Source organism: Malaclemys terrapin, chromosome 10 (genome assembly GCF_027887155.1).
Source record: "Malaclemys terrapin pileata isolate rMalTer1 chromosome 10, rMalTer1.hap1, whole genome shotgun sequence".
NCBI classification, from domain to species: Eukaryota; Metazoa; Chordata; order Testudines; family Emydidae; genus Malaclemys; species Malaclemys terrapin.
The window spans coordinates 24,123,728-24,144,209 of record NC_071514.1 but is presented as its reverse complement, the minus strand read 5'-3'; the positions used below and the strand labels follow the sequence as shown (position 1 = coordinate 24,144,209).

The window sequence follows — 20,482 nt, the reverse complement described above, 5'->3', positions numbered from 1 at the left end:
TAAGTGTTTCTTGTGTCACTCGTTCAAGAAATACAAACAAGGTATTACTAGGTGGTTCTTGCTAGTTAAAATGGGTTGTATTGATTCCGGGTCCCAGTCTCTTGCTCCTTTGGACTGCAAAGGCAGTACATTCATATCCCAGGGGAGAGCTGTATGTCACTCAACAGTGACTCCTCTGGCCATTTAAGGAGTAGCATTGACAGGTCCCAAGAGGAGTCCCATTACGTTTTAAGATGGAAGTATACTGGCAGCCAGGCTGGGCCTGAAGGAGGAATATGAAGGGAGGAGGTCTTTTAAAGCAGAACTGAATAATATATGTAAGATCCTTAGGGTCCTGGCAGGAATATAGAGGACCATTAGGAGTGAAGATGTGGGGTTGATATGTTCAGCGTTGGAATAATTAACCCAACACACCCTCTCCTGATGACTAGAGTTTATTAAATAAGGAAAACATACACCTCCATACACCCTTAGGCCATGTCCCCTCAACTTAAAGGAACCATTCAGTTGTGCACTCTCCACTGTGTATTGTATTTAATAACATAGGAATATAGGACTGGAAGAGACCTTTTGGGTCATTAAGTCCTGGCCCCTCTAATGCAGACAAACCTCTCATATAATCCCATTCATGAACTTATCAAACTCCATTACAAAACTAGCTAGGCTGTTTGCCCCAACTACTTCTATAGGGAGGCTGTTACAGAACCTCCCTCCTCTGATGGTTAGAAATTTTCTAGTTTTTAACCTGAATTTATTCATGTCCAGTTTATACCCATTTGTTTTTGTACCAACATTGTCCTCTAGTTTAAATAGCTCTTCTCCTTCCCAGGTGTGTTCCCAGTCCTTATATATGTACAGAGAGCAATCATAACCCTTCTCAGCCTATTCTAGTCTCCTCTCGTAAGATAGGCTCTCCATTCCCTTGATCATCCTGCTAGCCCTTCTTTGTGCCAGTTCTAGTTTGAATTCATCTTTCTTGAACATGAGTAACTAGAATTGTACACAGCATTCCATTAGGGTTTTTATCAGCATCTCATATACTGACATTAATAGTTCCCTATCTTTACTGGAAATGCATCACCAGATACATGTAAGGATGGCATTTGCATTTTTTCATGGTCACATAACACTGATGGCTCAGAGTCATCCTGTGATTGCCTAAAACACTCTGGTCTTTCTCCTCTGTTTTTCTGACAGATGCGTCCCTAGCTTAAATGTTTACAATATTACAAACATTGCCCATATTTGACAATATATTGTCAATCAACTTCCTATTTAATAACTTAAAAATATAATTTAATACATCTCTCTTGCTTTTGTTATAATTTTTGTCTTTTTCTGTTTTTAAACAACATTTTTTCTTTATTACACCTCTACCCCGATATAACGCTGTCCCCGGGAGCCAAAAAATCTTATCGCGTTATAGGTGAAAATGCGTTATATTGAACTTGCTTTGATCCACCGGAGCACACAGCTCCACACCCCCAGAGTGCTGCTTTACTGCGTTATATCCGAATTCGTGTTATATCGGGTCACGTTATATCGGGATAGAGGTATATCATGGTTCTCTTTTCCTATCTTGTCATTTCCTCTTGTCCTTGCTCACCCCTTATTTCTCTTTTTCAACATTGTGTTTCCTATCTCCTCCCCTATAACTTCTATATCTCTATTCTACTTCCACTTCTCCATCAAATATCTGTCAATACCATATTTCTTTTTTTCTAATTTATCCCCTCCATTGCTCCCACCTGCATACAAGTCCACGGACCCACCCACCACTCCCCAAGCAGTAGCAGAGTGCAGTTAACCTATGCTTCTAATAAGTTTCATGACTGCAAACAGGGTTCTGAATGACAACTGAGATGAACAGCAAAGCTATTAGCTGCCACAGCAGCAGAATTGGAGCTATGTGTCTGGAGACTTAGAAAAACAGCACTATATTCTACAACTGGTTTACATTTGGCAAGTTATGTAATGGTCAAGGCAAGGTTGTTGGGGTTTTTTTATGCCTCTCACAGGGAATTTTTTACTTGCTACAGACAGTGAATGAATGGAATTTTAAAGCCCTGGAAATGATTATATTATATTATTTGAAAATTCTGTTAATTACCACCAACACTTATTTCCCTAAGGATGATGTGTGTTACTGTTATAATGTGTAAGGAGCTTGTGGGGGTTGTGTGAGTACTGCACTCTGGGACTGTAGGCTGCAGGTCAAAATATACCTTTATTGAAAGTAACTAATTTTATTTATTAAAGATAAACAAAACTGTCTACAGGACCATTAATTTTTTTTAACATAAGCAGTAATACACAGTTGTCAGGAAAACAAAGCCAAAGAACAGAACAGAAACATGGAAATAAAATAGGTTCTTGGTTACAGCAGCCTTACAAAACTGTCATGAAAATTTACCAGCCTGTGCCTAAAATTTACTACCTTACATTTTACCATGATGAGGAAGCTCATGAAAAAAACTAATGATATTTTACTCACCTATCAAAAATATATTAGTCTCGCTGGGTAAGTAGAATTTTGCAAGCCTGAGAGGAAGCACACATGCTGTTGTTTTTAATCAGTTCAACCCATTTAGCCCATCTTTCCTCAAATAGTTCGATTGTTGACCTAATAAAAGCAATAAGTCTTTCACATCTCAATTCTTTTATTGTTGTTGATCACACGTCTGTAGTATGCATTTGTTTTTGCACCTGTGGTGATTAAATGTATTTGCTGACTACAATTAATTAGTTTCTAAAAGCTCTGGCTTTTATTAATATGAATGTCTTTCTTAAGATATTTTAACAACAAATAAAGTATATGTGTAATCCAAGAATATGAAGTTCTAGCAAAGATAAAATAATTAGAAATGTAAACCCGCAAAGATTTTTTTCTGGTAGATGGTAGATTGACTGTATTACCTGCAGAGTTCTCTTTGAAGTTTTTTTATACTATATAACTTTCTACTTGAGGAACTTTTATTCACATGTTGTATGATGGCCTGTAACTTCTGATTGAGGCATCTGTCAGAATTAATTTTTCATTTCACCAACTTGTTGAGGCAGCAATTCCTGGAGAGGGGAATTCGTCATTCAGAGGATGATACATATGAGAAACGGTGGGCGCTGATGTCTATGTTCACAATTAGGAGGATCATTTATTCTTTATCACTAAATGACATAATGCTCTTTGAAGGATTCCAAAGAGGAGTGTTTCTTTGAGGAAACTCAATACAAAGATTAACTGGGGGCGGGGGGAGTTGTTATTGACTTCAAAAGGGTGCAGGCTTAGTTTTTACATTTCATATCTCACTGCATGTTTTTAGGTTTTCTCCTTAGCATCTGAACATCTCATGGACCCTAACAAATTTATCCTCAGACCTCTCCTTTGAGCCAGGGGAGTGTTGTTATTCTAATTTTAGAAATAGAAAACTGAAGCACAGAGATGTGTGACTTGCCCAGCAAGTCTGTTGTCGACAAATACTTTTCTTAGGGCAGGGACCGAAGGGGTGGGGGAACAGGTGGGCTATGGTTCGCTTACTTTACGGATCCTGGGGTTCTACAGAGAAAGCAAGCTCCAGTCCCATGTGGGAACTGTCTCTAGTCTAAAAGGTGTGACTTGGCCTTCTCCTCTTTGCTCAGCGTTGAGACTTCGTAGGCATTCCCACCTCTCCTGTGCTGGTATTCCCCATCCATAAAGAGAAAACAATCAGGAGAAGGAGTCCTGACTTGATTTCTATTTGAAATCCATACCAGGACAGCATGGCCTACCAGCTGTCTGGTTCCTCAGAGCTCCTACCCTAGCTTCCAATGGTCTTGCTCAGCCTGCATAAGAGGAGCCTTCGGTTTTTAATTACAGTTTAGATTCTGTACAAATGATCCAGAATTGCAAAAGTAAAATTGCTGAAATCCTCTAAATTATATGATCTGTACTTTACTCATAACACAGTTTTTCCAGGCTAATAATGTTCTGTGTTGCATTTCTGTAGAACACACTGTTGCTAAGGCCTCCCTAGAACCAGGAACCAGCAAGGGAGGCAAGACATGGTCGGTAGGCAAGCCAGAGGAGGGAAAGCTCTGGCTTGTAGCTTGGTGTAAGATGGCGAGATGGCCATTTGAGAGGAGACTTCTGGGTAGTGTAATCATGATGGTCCATTGGGAGGACAAAGGAAGGAGTTTATTAGGCTGTGGACAGGAAGCAGGATGGGGGAAGGAAATGGTTCTCCTAAGGGAGTGACAGGAGCCAATTTTTTTCTTGACACCCATAGACTTCTCATCAAGAGAGCTTTGGAGGGTTAAGATTCTTTTCTTTGAGAATTATATAATGGCCTCTAGTTCTCAGGTAATCTGTTCCTGTGCTTGGGGAAGTATTGTAAAGGTGTCTTTGCATCTGGAAGCCTGTGCAGGCGATCAGACTAGATGATCATGATGGTCCCTTATGACCTTAAAGTCTGAGTCTGGTCCTGGCCTAGGAGATAGCATTTGTCAGCCATTCCATAAGGCTCATTTCAGAATTTCCAGGCTCTTTCACATAGTTGCTGGCCTCAGGGCTACTCTGACATACACTCTGCTTCTTATTGATCCTAGTGAGGCCTAGGAGAAACTGAATAGCTTAAGTACAGTGGGCTCTGGCCTGCTTCCCTACACACCTTCATCTGTTCCTGCCACGTGCCTTAGTTCTGGAAGACAATTGGTGCATAGCCCCTTTGCTATCTCTGCACTAGCTGAGGAGGCTCCATGTTCAGGCAATATTCTCAGAGGGCCATTTCCATACCCAGTAAGTCCTCTCATGCTGCAAGAGTGGCAGAAAAGGGCCCTAGTATAACTAAGAATCAGGCCCAAATGTCTTGAATGATAGAAAACTTGCGATAGCTTTTTAATATCTTGTAATCATATTTTCTATATTTTTAATTTGCTGTTAACTGCATCTGATAACATGGTGTTGGTACATGAGTATTTTGAATTTCTTCACTGAATATTTGAACTTCAGGGTTTTGCCAGCACATTGTTGCAATATTAAGGTGTATATTATAGTTCCTACCTCACACTTCCCCAAACAACTAAAATTTTGTTTCTTCCCGATTCCTTATACATTTTTGTTCAAAGTTTAAAGTATTTATTATGGATCCAAACTGAGTCCCTTCCTAGCATTGCAAAGAAGCTTAATTGAGAGTCGGGTTATGAGTTAATACCAAGAATCAGACATGCTTGAGTGGACAGAGCTGGTGGAATTTAACACGTGCTGATAAGCTACATGTAGCCCAAATATGCCTCTGGCGGTATTTGACTTTGTGGAAACAGATTATACCTTTAAAAGGTATACTCTGATAAAAATCTGTTGATAAAATATAAGAAATTTTGCTCTAGGTGCATCCTCATAACAAAATAACTTTGATAAAGCTAAATGCTGTCAGACAAAGTGTGTATGTATACACAGTATTTCTAAAAAACTCACGAAAGCAACACATTCTAACAGGATAACTGTTATGCAAAATGGAACGTCTTCTATAGTTCTGTGTTTCGTGAATCAGATGAACTTGATCTGAAAGAGACGACAGACCAGCAGAGGAAAAATAACTACTAAAGAATATTACATTAATTCTGTGCCTTCTATGGATCTTTTATATTTAGAGAGGCTACAATACAAAAAGACAAATACAAAATGTCTTCATAAAATTTTCAGACTTAACCTACTCTCCTTTCTAATTGTAATATTTTGTCTTCTGCAATAGTTTGGTAATAAACAGTGGATGGTTCTTCATCCATAGCAGTCTGTCCACAACAAGAAAAAAATGTATAAATACAGTAAATCTGTTTTCTACCAGTCTATTCTAGAGACTTGTGTTACAATTTTAGCTGGTTTTGACACTCTTTTGTTACTCTTGACTTGCTTAGTATCAAATCAAATATCCTGGTAAAAATACTGGTTCTGATTCTCTGCTTCCTTGTGCCAGTATAATCATTTATAACTGTGCAAAGTGAGTGCAAACTAGTGTAAAAGGAAGCACAACACAAAGTGCAAGGTCCGGGAGGAGAAGTCCCACTGTATTTAGATAGTAGGAACACTTTTAAATCCTCAGATCCAAAATTTGACCTACTCTAAAATTGTTAAATTAGTAGTTACCATTTTTATAGGACCTACAGAAACACTGAACTCCTCCTGCTTGCTTTGCTGTTAACAGAATATTCCTAGTTAAGCTGATATGATGTTTACTTTGTAGCAGAAATGAAAGAAAAAGTAAAACTTCAGTGATTGCTAAGTGGATAAGGACAAAATGGATAGGAAAAAATATTTTATATAAGTTCACAGAGAATTAAAAATAAAGTTTTAGAAGTCAAATTCTAAAACTGTAGTTTACAGTGTCCTTTTAAGGCTCTGGCACAAGCAACCAAATAATGATAGGGTAGATAATCAACTTCATGTTAAAACATGTATGTTCCTGTGCAAAAAAACTTACGTTTAAAGGTGCAAAATCCAGCACTCAAGCACTTCTCTGCTCCCCCTTTCAACAATCAGTTCACATGATATGAACAGAAGACATATGTATAGGGCAGAAGACTTACTACCTAGAGAATCATAACAATGGAAATATTTGAAGATCCATGTTTTTTAGACAAGTTAGGCAATGCAACAAACCATATTCAGATCTCTATATTATTTATTTTGAAGACAAAGGGAGTTTTACAGTTGACATTAATGGGAGCGCTCCAGACTTGCATTAGACATTTTTTAGAGCATAGTAACCTGAACAACAAAAAGTATGGTGAAAAAGTAATTACGTGAATATGAGATAGCAGCTTTTTGGCCCATGGAAGCTACACAAGAAAAGAATTAGGCCAGCACAAGGCAAAAAAACGAAACCCAAACAAAGGGAGTTAAAGCACAGTTCTGGAACTCAAACCCTCCCCATATAGAAAATCTCAGAGTGGTTATGGGGAAAGCTGCTTGGACAACCATGGCTTGAGTACTCTTTTCATTTTTGGAAATGTCATCATATTAATCTAAATTAAATTAATAGTATTTATTGCAGTGGTCTTAAACCCATATGGTTCCCAAAATATTCTTAATCTTTTATAACTAGGTAGCAATAATGAGGAATTAGTAGTGTATTTGCAACAGCAACCAATCATTGTTCAGTTACCTGACTCTCAAAATCTCAATTTATGCTCCTTGAACAAAAACAACAAGGAGTCCTTGTGACACCTTAGAGACTAACACATTTATTTGGGCATAAGCTGTTGTGGGCTATACCCCACTTCATCAGATGCATGGAGTGGAAAATACATGAGCAGGTATAAATACATCATGTATACTTGCTCCTGTATTTTCCACTCCATGCATCTGATGAAGTGGGTTCTAGCCCACGAAAGCTTATGCCCAAATAAATTTGTTAGTCTCTAAGGTGTCAAAATGACTCCTCGTTGTTTTTGCTGATACAGACTAACATGGCTACCACTCTGAAACCTGGCTCCTTGAACAGTATCATGTGATCACCCCTTTGAAATGTTTGGGATTATATTTTTCATATTTTGTGTTATTTACAACTATTTTGCCCTCTTTTTATTTTCAGGTTTTGTACACTATGAAGACCTCAGTGCCAGCTGTGGCACTGTGGGGGAAAAGAGCACCCTCTCACAGCATCACTGCCATAATGATTACAGATGACCAGCAGACTATTGTTACAGGAAGTCAAGAGGGGCAAATATGTCTTTGGACTCTCTCATCAGATTTAAAGGTTTGTGACCACTTTGGTGTTGTCTGTCAAATAACCTGGTTGGAGTTTCACCTTTTATTATTAATAGACTATATATAATTCAGTTGTGATTAGTGTAAAAGATAATGTGTGGGGGTCTTTTTGTTGGAGAAAATGAATTAACCAATATCATAAATGTGAAAATAAAATGTAAATCTCACGGGAGCAGCCAGTTCTTTGCAGGCCTCATTGAGTGTTCCATGGACAATTAGCGAGCCATGGACCACAATTTGAGATCCAGTGCAGCAGATGATGGCAGTTAGTAAATCTGTATAATTATGATGTGTCCTGTTCTGGAGAGTTCTTCTTTAAAATCATTGGCAAAGTGTGGTCCTCTAGTTCCAGAGAAGGTACCCATTATAGAAATGTTGTTGATAGGAATGAAAGAACTAAGAGAAATGGAAAGCCTTACATTCTTTAAGTTAACAAATGAACTGTTTCAGGAAAGATGGACCAAGTGGGATGAAGTGTAAAATATATCAGTGATATAATTTTGTAGCAAAAGTATGTTTATTTACTGTAACCCATCATTCTTATGGCTTTGATTCTGCTGTGTTCTCAGGCATGCTCTTACTTTTTCTTTGTTTGGGCTCAAGCATGCCATTTACAAACAGACATAGGTTGGGGAGTGTTGCGAAGTTACACCTTGCCAGTAGGAGTTAAGGCAGATTTCCTCCCCCAGCTTGTAGGTGTTTAGATACCTTTTTTTAAGTCATGTTAGCTCAAATGAGTTAATTGGCATCTTAACGGGACTTTTCAATAACGTTAAGCTAACGCGGCTTCAAACCATGTTTTCTGGCATCTTAATGGGGCTTTCCAATAAGTTAAGCTAACTTAATTGAAAAATATAGTCTTATTTTGCCCATCAAAATACAGGTCCTTTAGATTTAGTGAAGCCTATTGCTTAAGTGCATTGCTGGATCAGATCCCTAGTGCGCTCAGCCACTTCTGCTATCTGGTGTGTAGTGGGTGTCAGGGCTGGGGTTGTCCTGTTCTCTGACTCTTTTGGAGCATCTTGCACACCAGAAGCCACTCAAAACGGGCAGTCTTTATACCACAGTGATCACAGGGACTGCAGTCGTGCCTTGCTGTGTGCAGTGGTGCAAAAGGCAAGTGCGGCTTACACACTTCTCTGCTTGTGCATCCTTGGAGCTGGTGGGCACAATCTGGCCTTATGTAGGAATACAATGTGTACTGTCTACGAGTCAATAATAAAATTAATAATGAAGGTATTTCTTAATTTTGGATTACTTGATGATTTATACAAAAAAGTACTGTTTTAGTTAAGTGAAATAACTGCATTGCTCTCCTAGATTTCATCTAAAGAAATTCTCTTTGGTCATACTGCTTCAGTAACATGCTTGGCGAAAGCAAGAGACTTTGAGAAACAACCATATGTGGTTAGTGCTACTGAAAATGGGTAGGTAACTATGAGTTTTCAATTACTTTTTGCATCTTAAACCATGTGGCAAGGTTTAAGAACAAATTGTGCATTTGGCAGCAGACTTTCAATCCATTTCCCCCATAACATGGAAAGGTGCAGTGGTCACTTAGTATAGTAAAGTTATTCTATAGGATTCCTCTTCAAAGAGGGTCTCTGCTTCTGCCATGCCCAACTATCAGCTGGCCCACACACAACATGGAGATGGGAAGCCCATCCCTTGGAATGCAGAGAGGGCTGGCAGGTCCAGAGAATCAATGTGATGCCAGGAGCCCATTCCCAAGAGAATGCGTTGTCAGGGGGCGGCAAGGCCCTATGCCAACCAGGAGCACAGAGCTGTGGGAGGGCATTGGCAGGACCAGAAGACTCTTTAGCATCATGAATACTGACTCTCAAGGGAATGAAGCTATGAGAGAGGTTGATGTGCCCAGGCCCTGTAACAGGGTTGGCTGTCTCTCAAGCATCCTCTCATGGCTCAGCAGCACCCCGCTGTGATGGGTTCCCTGGGGTGCAGCCAAGCACTGTGGGACCGTTGTTCCCCCTGAACTCTCTCCAGCCTGGGCTGTCTCTCAAAATGCCTTGCTAGTTGGAGTCTTCAGAGTGTCCTTGTTGCTTGCAGTGTAGGTGGGTGAAGGACAGAGGCCCAGCATGGGGCCACTGTATCTGTTTTATACCCTCAGTCCTATGTGCTTGGAGAGTACAAGCCCAGGCATGTCTGGGGGCATTGCTGAGTCTCCAGGCAAGGTTGAGCAATTCCCCTGGTGTGGCCTCATATAGGTGAGTCATTGAATTGTAACTCCTTTGCTGGACAATGTGTTGTTTGACACTGTGCCCTCATGTTGGTTACTTTCCTTGCTGTTGCCTCCGGGGAGCTAATATCTGGCTGATTCCCCAACTTACAGCATGTTTTAGTGACAACCATACAACACAATTCTCATAACTTTATATGTATTAAAGATATACATATTTAGATAGAACAGTGGGTTTCAGCAGTTCATAACCTTTCCCCTGATACCTCACATGGAATGCTTTATGTGCAAGATCACAGTTAAATATAACGAGGAATATGGGGATTACAGGACTCTCTCCCAAGGTATAAAATGTCACAACTGCCTCAATTTCCCTTATCTCATAGGGCTTATCAATAACTCACCATCACAGTCCAACAGTAATTAAAATATTCCCCTTCTGAGGTACAACTTAATAAGTCCTCAGTAAATAAAGGACCCTCGACCCAACCCCAGTTCAATGTTTCTCTCTTGTTGAGTCAAAAGTCCCTAGTCCTCCATCCTGAAGTTGGTTTCAGGTCCTTTACTCCTTGCAGGAGTCAGTCTTGCTCCCTGCAGCTGCTTCCTCAAGCCAGCTACAGGTTTCCAGGCTTCTGTCCTGCCTAATCCTCCTACCTGGAGTGTTACCAGCTTGTATTCAAGCTTCCTTAGCGGCTACTCCAGGAGTCCATCCCTTCTTCTCTCACAAACCAAGGTCTAGCCTGAGTTAATCCCATGACTTCATTACCTCATTCATTATTACCCACCTGGGGAGGGAAGCTGATCTGGGCCCAGGTGGGCTGAGGTCCCATTTCCTCTTAAAGGGGCCAGCCACCTCGTAACTCCACTCTATGCTTTCTGGATTCCCAGCCCTGTTCTAGAGGGGGCTGCTGCTGAAGAAATCATCTCCCTGCTTGCTGCCTTGGTTAAATGAGATAGTGGCAAAGAGAAGTTTGGTAGCTAGGTGAAGGAAAGAGGCTGGAGACCTACAAAATTAACTTTTTATTATCCCCCTTACACTCCCAAAGTTAATCCTGCCATTGTACTGAAAGTGAGGTTAACTTTCATCTTAATTCTGCCCTTCCATTTTTCTGGCCCTAATCTATACAGTGCTAAGTGGGAAAAGTATTCCGTTGCTTAAATACTATATACATGTAAAAATGGACTTAGAAAAAGACTAAAAGCTTTCTCATATGTATATGTTATTTGGAGAAACAATGAAAGCTCACTACTGGATTGATTGTATTGTGTATCTGGGATACGTATAGATAAGGACAAATGATCTTCAGAACCCTTTAAATGTTCACTCCACAGAACCACTGGCAACTTCTTTGGTGCACCATATAAGGGCAAAAACAAGGAGGAAGCCTTGTGGTACCTTATTTGGGCATAAGCTTTCATGGGCTAGAACCCACTTCATCAGATGCATGAAGTGAAAAATACAGGAGCAGGTATAAATACATTAAAGGATGGGGGTTGCTTTACCAAGTGTGAGGTTAATTGATTTATCTCGTTAGACTGACCTCACACTTGGTAAAGCAACCCCTGCCCCTGTGTTTTTCACTTCATGCATCTGATGAAGTGGGTTCTAGCCCACGAAAGCTTATGCCCAAATAAATTTGTTAGTCTCTATGGTGCCACAAGGACTCCTCGTTGTTTTTGCTGATACAGACTAACAGGGCTACCACTCTGATATAATGGCAAGACATTCACCATTGAGCTCTGGAAGGTTGCAATATGAAGCTGCAATGATTACAAATAGGATGCCTTGTCTTCAGCAGAGGCAAGCTTCGTCAGATTGTGTACTCTGGGCTGTGGATCAGTCCTTTTACTACTTTCAAGTTTCTGTCTTCTTGGATTGTGGTTAAGAACATTGCGTGGAAAAAGTTTCCCTCTAATTCCATTTAATAATGTCCGGGCCTTTCCTCTTTTCTGTCGCTGACATTCCTTAGAAAAATGCATAAAAGGCAATTCTTAGTGTCCTTTTTTGTGTGGAAATGTTGAATTTATTCCATTAAGATTTATACACCGCTGCCTCGATATAATGCAACCCGATATATCACGAATTTGGATATAACGCGGTAAAGCAGCACTCTGGGGGGCGTGGGGCTGTGCGCTCCGGCGGATCAAAGCAAGTTCAATATAACGCGGTTTCACCTATAACGCGGTAAGATTTTTTGGCTGCCAGGGACAGCATTATATCGAGGTAGAGGTGTATTTCTACCTGCCTGTATCCACTGATGTGGACAGTATTGGTCAGAGAAAAAAGGCATCATGATACAATATTTATAATGTGTTATTCTCTACCTACTCATAGGAAGAGAACAAACTCTTATCGTTTCAAAGCAATATGGAAATGTGGGTGAAATTCTGCTCTCAGTTATACCAGTGTAGATATCCAATGCTGAAGTCAGTGGAGTTACCCCTCATTTACGCCAGAATAAATGAGAGAAGAATTTCGCCACCAGGCAATGATTATTAGAAATCATTCTGTTTAGCTAACTTTCTGGAACATACCATACGCAGATTTTATTTACAGTGTACACAGTGGTAAATAAACACTGAATAATCATTTTGGATTAGCCAATTATATGAAATTAACAGTATTAGTTGAAGTTTAAATCTCTAAATTGTTTTTCTGATATATTAATTATTTTATTTTTCCAATGTGAACCTAATATAGTCTCTTCCAGACAACACTGTGAAACAATTATTTTCTGAATAGCATAACATGTTTGGTTAAATTGCAGAAAGAATAATGGTTACCATTTATTTAACTCAGTCTGTAGATTTTTTTTTCTTAACATGTATGCCCAGATCCACAAAGATATAGAAGCATCTAACTTCCATTCAAATCAATGGAAGTTAAGAGCCTAAATACCTTTGTGGAACTGGTCCATAGCTGCCGAGCTCTGACAACTTGACATACCTCAGAAGGGTTTCACTTGCCAGGTAAACTTGATTGAACAACTACTAGACATTAATTCCAAAGCATGTTGAATATACATTGGCTAACATACAAAAATATTTGAAAGCTTGTTCTCAAAATATTAACCTTTGATTTTTATTACTGATTAGGTAGTATATATATGAAATGCTGTATTGTATTGAAGAAATAGACTTCAGAAACAGCCTCATGGTGGCACTGTTTATTCTTAACAGAAAATGATAGCTTATCTCAAGAACTAAAGTCTGGTGCTGTAGAAGATGCATTATTCTTTTCAAAATGTGTAGTTTAAGTTCAGTGAAATGAATCATTTTCAGGAGGATGTAGTTCCAGCGAATGATAGTTATGGTGACACATTGATGAGCCATAATGGCAGTATACCTACAATTTGTTGTAGGCCAGACTTGGCCTTAAAGTAGGGTTTGCTGCAAGACAGCAGGGTGTAATTACCAAAACAAAAAGAAACAGATACTGTATGTCATCCCTTGCTAATGACCAAAACATTTTCTTACCCAGTAATCTGTAACAAAAAGCCACAAAAGTGCAGTACTAAAGAAAAACTTGGTGGCACAAAATTATTCCAGCCAATTGAGTGGAAATGACAGAGAGTAATATGAAGTTATCTTTGGCAGGGAGATGTGTGTTTGGAATGTCACTAGTGGACAGTGCATTGAGAACGCAAACCTTCCTTATAGGCATACAGCAATCTGTGTAAGTATAGCAACTTTTCATTGAATATTTCAGTGCTTTACAATGTGAGTTGCACATTATTTATTATTATTTTATTATATCTCTGATTTTGGGGAAATATGTTTGAAAATTGTTTGTGAATGTAACATACTTCATAAGGAAGAAAACAGAGAGAGCAAAAAACTTGTTGCAGTATATGTAGCATCTTACCATTTATTATTTATTCCTGTTTCATTTTCCATCTGGGAAATGAACTAAAAAAATTTCCGCTTTGTGTTTCACCTCTATTTCTCAGACAAATAGAAGCATTTCTTTTTCAGCCACTAATGTTTCTAGAAAGTAATATCCATATATTTATTGATTGTGACATTTGAGCTTCAGGTATTGATGCACAGCAAGGCCATTTCTTGTGGTTTTTGTTTTGGCCTTCATAAGGGCAACATGGAAAATGTTAGTTTAAGGTCGTCTGTCTTGAAAATGGGTAAATGCAAACTCTATAGCCAAATATTTTGTAAGACAGTTTGCTAGCGATCTTACTTTTAAACCTAGATAAATTAATTGGAGGGTTTTGATTGCCTAGCTGCTAACCTCCAGGAAAATACTAGGTCCTCTTTCCAAAAATGCATTTTCATTCATGACAGAGCTCAGTAGAACACTTATTTTTAGATGTCAAATTGCTTTAAATCTTTCTTCAGTCAATTGCCTTTGGAGTCTCTGCTTTGAAGTATATCCAGATACTTGCTAAGTACCTAGATGCTAGAGAATGAGGTGTGTGTGTGAAATATGTATGTATATGATTTAGGAATGGCTCTGATTCAGAGAGCTGCTGGTTTATTTCTGGATGTGTTCATGAAAGAATTGCTCAGGGCCCCTAAGTTAATTAAAATGCTGTTTTTCTTGAGTGTGGAAGTCTAGTTTGCAAGTGCTGAAGGTCTGAGAACTTTTTAGAGCTTTCATGAGACTCCCAAGCTACAGGAAAATTTTAAATATTTCAAAGCTTGTAGAGGTAATACTGTTTCCATGCAACTTTTTTGGCTTGCCTGGTTGACTTAAGCATTAATATCAATGATAGTTTTTAAATGACCTTGTTTCTTCAACTTGTCAATTAACAATTAAATGCACTTCTATAGTTTTATCAACAGACTTGGGGCCTGTATGCAATATCGTAATGAAAATCACTGCCCAACAATTCATATTACCATACATATACAACAGCAATAATGTTGTAATAGTGGGTCCAATATGTTCTGCTGTGGGGTGTGGCTCAATTGGATGTAAAGAGTTAAGGAGCTGGAGAACTATTAAAAAGAGGTAGATATGTGGGCTAGCCTGTTGATTTAGTACCAGTCCATTGTGCTATTATAGGAGATCAGAGGTAGAGTCCTTATACCTTGCTCTCAACGCCAGGTAGCTTGGGAGGGCAGGAGAAACAACATACTAATCTCCAGGAAAGACTAGCACTCCTCACTAGGAGGTGTGTGGAGACATTGAAAAGATGATAAAAGGAGAAAATGGGTATCTAAGAAGAAAATTGAAAAAAAAAATGTAGGTAGGACAGGAATCATCATTCTTAAAAGTACAGCCTTCAAAAGTGAGTACTGCCTGGTATTACCGCTCCAAAAGTACTGATTGCTGCTAGTATTTGTGAGAGCATTCCTACCTACAGGAGGTTACTCTGAGATGGGTGCAGACACATGCGGATTTTGATGGTATCAGCACATGAAAAATGTTGCTTGATTGCTAATTAACATTTCACAAATCTAGTTTCGTAGGTTCCTTCTGTACTCATGTATGCCTCAGCAGAAAATGGCAGATGTCAGGACACTGCAAACTGAACATTTGCCATTTTAAATGAAACTTGAACACAAGGAGCAACAGGCCTGTTAATCATTTGTGGTTAAGTAAATGTGAGATCTTCTCTTCCTAGAGGGCTGACTGTCCACGTCTGCCAGTTAAAAGCTGCTTTTTTAAAGAATAGCAGTAGCTACAAATGGTTGAACGCATTTGTTGCTGTGTTTCTATGGAGCCAAAGTAACATTTCCAGCTATGATAACATTTCCAGATATGCATTCTTAGTGGTGTGTAGATGTGTATATCTTTTTCCATTTTGTTATTTATGTAACTCTTTATAATTTTCAGATATTATTTAGTTAACTGTAACAAAATGGAGTAAGTTTCTAAAACTAAAAGTATAGAGAGCTAAGCAACAATGAATAAAAAAGTATAATTCAGCAGTATATTTTCATGCTAGTACATGATCACTCAATTTATTTTGACAACTTTATTTAGATTCTATTTGAAGCAACAGTCCCAGGCCCTAGACATTTTTACAACATTTACACATACAATTACAAATAAAAATCACACAAAATCCAAATGTACATGCATGCCATAATAATACTTGCCCAAAATAACACCCACATTAGCTACTCTGCATCCACCATCCAATAGCCAATCCCACCCTCAGACACCTACAAAACCAAAAATGTGCTGAATACTGACAAATTTGGCCTTCTTTTAAACAAATGAATTCCATAGTTGAGAATCCCTCCTGGAAAATAACCTACCATCAGCCCTCTTCTTTTCAAACTGGTGGGTTTTAGGTTATAGCACCTTCAGAATGGCAGCAGTGTCTCATGGATGGGGAGAGATGAGATCTCTCAGTTGAACAAATCCCAAACCCACTTAGGGTTTTATAGGGTAAAATTAACCCCTTTAACTCCACCAGGAATTTAATAGTTAGCCAGTCTGCATGAGGCCTCCTTAATAAGCATTCATTTGCATTAATTTCATCTTACCATCATACATTTCAGAATGTTAGTGTTTGTTCTTTTTTCTTCTTTTTCTGTTTGTTCAGAATTATATACAGGTATTAATTGGCTCACCTGTATGATTCTGATGCAGTTTAAAAAAATAAGTTTTAATGTGTTTAAAATCCTGTTTTTGTTAATTAAAATTTTATAAAATGGTGTGTATGAAAGCCAGAAATAATATGCAAGTGAACTTGTATAGCTCTCTCTATTAACCTTTTCTTGCTTAATTCCATTTGGACAGTATTACCATTGCTCCTTCCGAATGACAGGAGATGGCTGGCTTCTATGTTGTGGACAATATCAAGATGTCCTCATTATTGATGCTAAGACTTTGGCTGTTCTTCACACTTTAATATCTTTTCAGTCTTCTGACTGGATCAGTGGCATGTGTATTGTTCACTCCACAAGGATTCAAGGTACATATATAGTAGTGACATGCAGAAATTAGCGTGTAAGCCGGCCAGCCATGTCTTGTTTTTATATAGAGCAGCAAATACCTAAAGATTCTTTCTATACTATATTTTAATTATAGTTAGTTAAATATATTGTTATATTTCACAAATACGTTCAGGATGTAAAATACTTCAATATCGATACTTGAAGATATATTTATATTTTAATGTCAATCAGACATAAATTACTGTGTTTTGCTTCTTAAGCAGAAACCTGAGAGCTGGAAAGAATTATTTTCTTACACTTTGCTTATAATTAGCTCGATTAATAGGCTACCTGTGACAATGATTATATGAGTGTGAAATTAGGGAGATTATATGTGTGCAGGGCCTGATTTTCAAAAGTGTTTATGTGCAGTTGCATTAACAAAGTGCTTGTGCAATTATTCACCTAGTTTGCTCACACAGTTATCTTGATCAAATATCTTATTTGTACATGAGATTGATGGTTAAGCACATGGTTGAGCATTTCTATATACAAGGACCCTGTTTCCCTTCACAATACAGTGACTGCACATACAAATTAGACATTCTGTTTTGTGTGTACAGTCTGGAACATCAGGTCCAAAAGACTAAAGTTGGTATTTCCAAAACAGAGCTCCAGTGTGCACTAAGATAGCATTGGTGGTACTTGTGTTCTCATTTGGCTCAAGTCACAGTGATTTGAATTTAGTTTCATATTAAACAGCTTTGTATTACCTTTTTATAGAAGATTCACTAGTAGCAGTATCTGTATCTGGAGATCTTAAAGTATGGGATCTATCCTCATCAGTGACCAGTATACAGGTCAGTTTGCATGAAACATGAAGTCTTAACCTAAAACATGAATGTAACATATAGAACATGGAAGTATTGTCAGGATACAAAAATACTGAATCTGAACATAATGTCTTGTGAATGTGTATTAAACAGAGTTAGTTATTTTTGTAAGCATGTTTGTTGAAAAGGCTGAGGCTCTTACTAAGCCCTATCTCTTCATTCTCAATAAAATTCCTAGAATCCATCCTTCTTATCGCCACTAAACACTAGTCCATGTCTTTGTACATCTCTTGCCTTGACTACTGCATCATCTTCTGGCTTTCCTACAGCTTGCCCGTTATTCTTCCACACTGATGCTAAGATCATAATCCTTTCTTGTCACTCCTTCCTCTAAACCCCTTCTTCTCTCCTTCCACATTATGTTCAAAGCTCTGCATAATTCTACCTAAATGCTCTCTTGGTCCTTCTTTCTGTCTCCGATATACTATTTTTGTCTCCTTCTCCCACTGTCTGTTTTTCATATTCTTTCATGCTATCCTCTTCATTTGGAACAGCCTTTCACCCACCCTCTCTCCTCAAGTCTATTGATCGTGTACAGTTTATGAATATTAATATTCTCACCAAAGCTGCCCTGACACCTGTTTGTGCTGGAACTGGAGTCCTAGCTTTTCTTTTGATCCACTTAGTCTGCAAGGACTTTGACGGTTTGGGCCAAATTCATCCATGGGGTAACTCCACTGACATTAGTAGCATTAAAATGTGGATGAATTCACCTTCTTGCTTTTTGTAAGCACACAGGAACATAGAAATGACCAGACTGAAGTAGACATAAGCCCATCTAGTCTAGTACAGTGGTCAGAACCAGATGCTTCAGAGGAAAATGTCAGAACCCTGCAGTAGAAAAGATGTGGCCCCCATACTAGTTCAAATCTTGGTCTCTAATAGATAGGGATTGACTTAAATCCTGAAGCATGAGGTTTAATATCCCTTTCAACATTTTTGTTGCTGTTTATTATAACTCTGGGTATTCTTAATATCCATATACATGTCCAGTTCCTTTTAGAATCTTGCTAAATTCTTGCCCCAACAACTTCCTGTGACAATGAGATCCACAACACTTACATTGTTATATAAAAAAATTAGGACTATCACTAATAAAGGACTCAAATTTGTATAATCCTTTTCTTAAAATAGGAAGGTTGCCTTTTTAGCCACACGAGCAACAATTTCAGCACCTCCTTTCTCCAGAGTATGCTTAGCTACATTAGTACCTTAATGTAGGAGCACCTCATGGGAGGTGCATATTAATTGATAGGATCAGACCCTTAAAGAGATGCTGTCAAGTTTGATGTCACTTCTAAAAACATGTTCATTGTTATAAAAAGACTGTGTTTAACATTTCCCTTCAGTATATCAGTCCTAGATAACTAGTGCTGCTGCAGCCTTGAAATTGTTGCTGTTAAAGCTGAGTGACTGTGCAACCACCAGTCACAAACAGACATAACACAAGCATATGTAGGTATTATGCCGATCCATTTCTTTTCTGCCCTTTGAGATGGGAGGGGTTCAGAGTTAGTGAGACTACAGCTCCTTCAAATACCTAGAGAGCACAATTCTCATCAATTGTAATTCCCTCCTGGAGCTGCAAGGGTGAGTAAGAAGATGCCATGACATTCCTGCCTGTGATAGTGGCTGTTTTGCTTTTAACTTAACAGCTGAGATTGTCTGACCACTGTAGACCTTCTTGCGGAGGATTGGTGATGGGAGGGGGATTGTTTCATGGCAGAAAATGTCAGTATTTTGTGATGTGATCAATAATTAATAAAAATAATTCCAACATAACTATTTTGGGCCTGTCAGCCTCGATAGTGAGCCTTTGATATTCACTTTGAAAAGGGCAAAAAGTAGGATTTTTTTCTTTTGCAAGCCATTCATGCTTTCAAATCCAAAAGGATAGGAATATAATGACCCCTAAAAGTGGTGGGAAAGTATTAATTTAAGTCAAGATCATTTACCCAGCATACAACTCAAGTGCCGATACTATTGTTTGCTATGCTGTAGGAAAAGAATCCCCTGTTGGCCATTGTGTATCTGAAACTGCGAGTGTATAGACTGCTATGGCTTTGTTGGCTTTACATGGAGCAATGGCTAGTGGCAGATCTATCGATGTTGCCTATGCTCTTCCCTAATCCAATCCCTCCCTGACCCTCATTGCCACTCCTTTAAATGAGAGTATGAAGGCAGTCCCCACAGAATGCCCATCCTCTCTACAGGGGCCATGAATCCTACCCCCAACTCACTGTTTAATGAAAACTTACAGTTCGCATTGCATTTTGAACATCTGTCTTTACAAAATGTTTTTAATAGCTGGTTTCTTTCCTGAAAATTCATAGCCTGAAGATCCAGAATATCTTATTTGTCTAATACTACTACTTTTCCCTCTAATATCTAGGAGAGGCAAAGTGTATATGAACAAGAATCCAAAGCTCTGGACTGTACAAACTGCCAAGCAATAAGATTTTGCACATACACAGAAAGACTCCTCTTAGTCGTGCTCGCAAACTGTTGGAAGGTACTGCATTACACATAGTACTTAATGCTTCCTATATAACATTGTTAGCAATTCAGTAGCATTTTGGAAAAGTGAACATGATTGATTTTATATGTAAGTAGTTATTTTCCTCCTTAAATCAAATGAAACAGTACTCACTAGCTATTTGGGATATCAGAGGAAACTGCTTGCTCCATTTCTTCACCAGTTATTTTAATTCCGTAGCTGAGATGATAAAGGCCTGGATTTTTAAAGGTATTTAATGCTGTGCTCTGCTCTGTATTGCAGTGCCCAAGTCTCATTTTCAAAGGTGA

The 20,482-nt window shown here is 38.6% G+C and overlaps 1 protein-coding gene across 2 annotated transcripts in view; it reads left to right on the top strand.

Moving 5' to 3' along the window:
• The window catches only part of WDR72 (WD repeat domain 72), a 214,804-nt gene that overhangs the window by 36,474 nt on the left and 157,848 nt on the right, over positions 1-20,482 (top strand). For both annotated transcript variants that reach the window (XM_054042143.1, XM_054042142.1), the window contains 6 exons: positions 7,566-7,730; positions 9,062-9,168; positions 13,536-13,614; positions 16,648-16,822; positions 17,568-17,644; positions 20,070-20,189. In XM_054042143.1, the coding sequence (XP_053898118.1) occupies positions 7,578-7,730; positions 9,062-9,168; positions 13,536-13,614; positions 16,648-16,822; positions 17,568-17,644; positions 20,070-20,189 (711 nt within the window). In that variant the 5' untranslated portion in view covers positions 7,566-7,577. The remainder of the gene's footprint in view (positions 1-7,565; positions 7,731-9,061; positions 9,169-13,535; positions 13,615-16,647; positions 16,823-17,567; positions 17,645-20,069; positions 20,190-20,482) is intronic.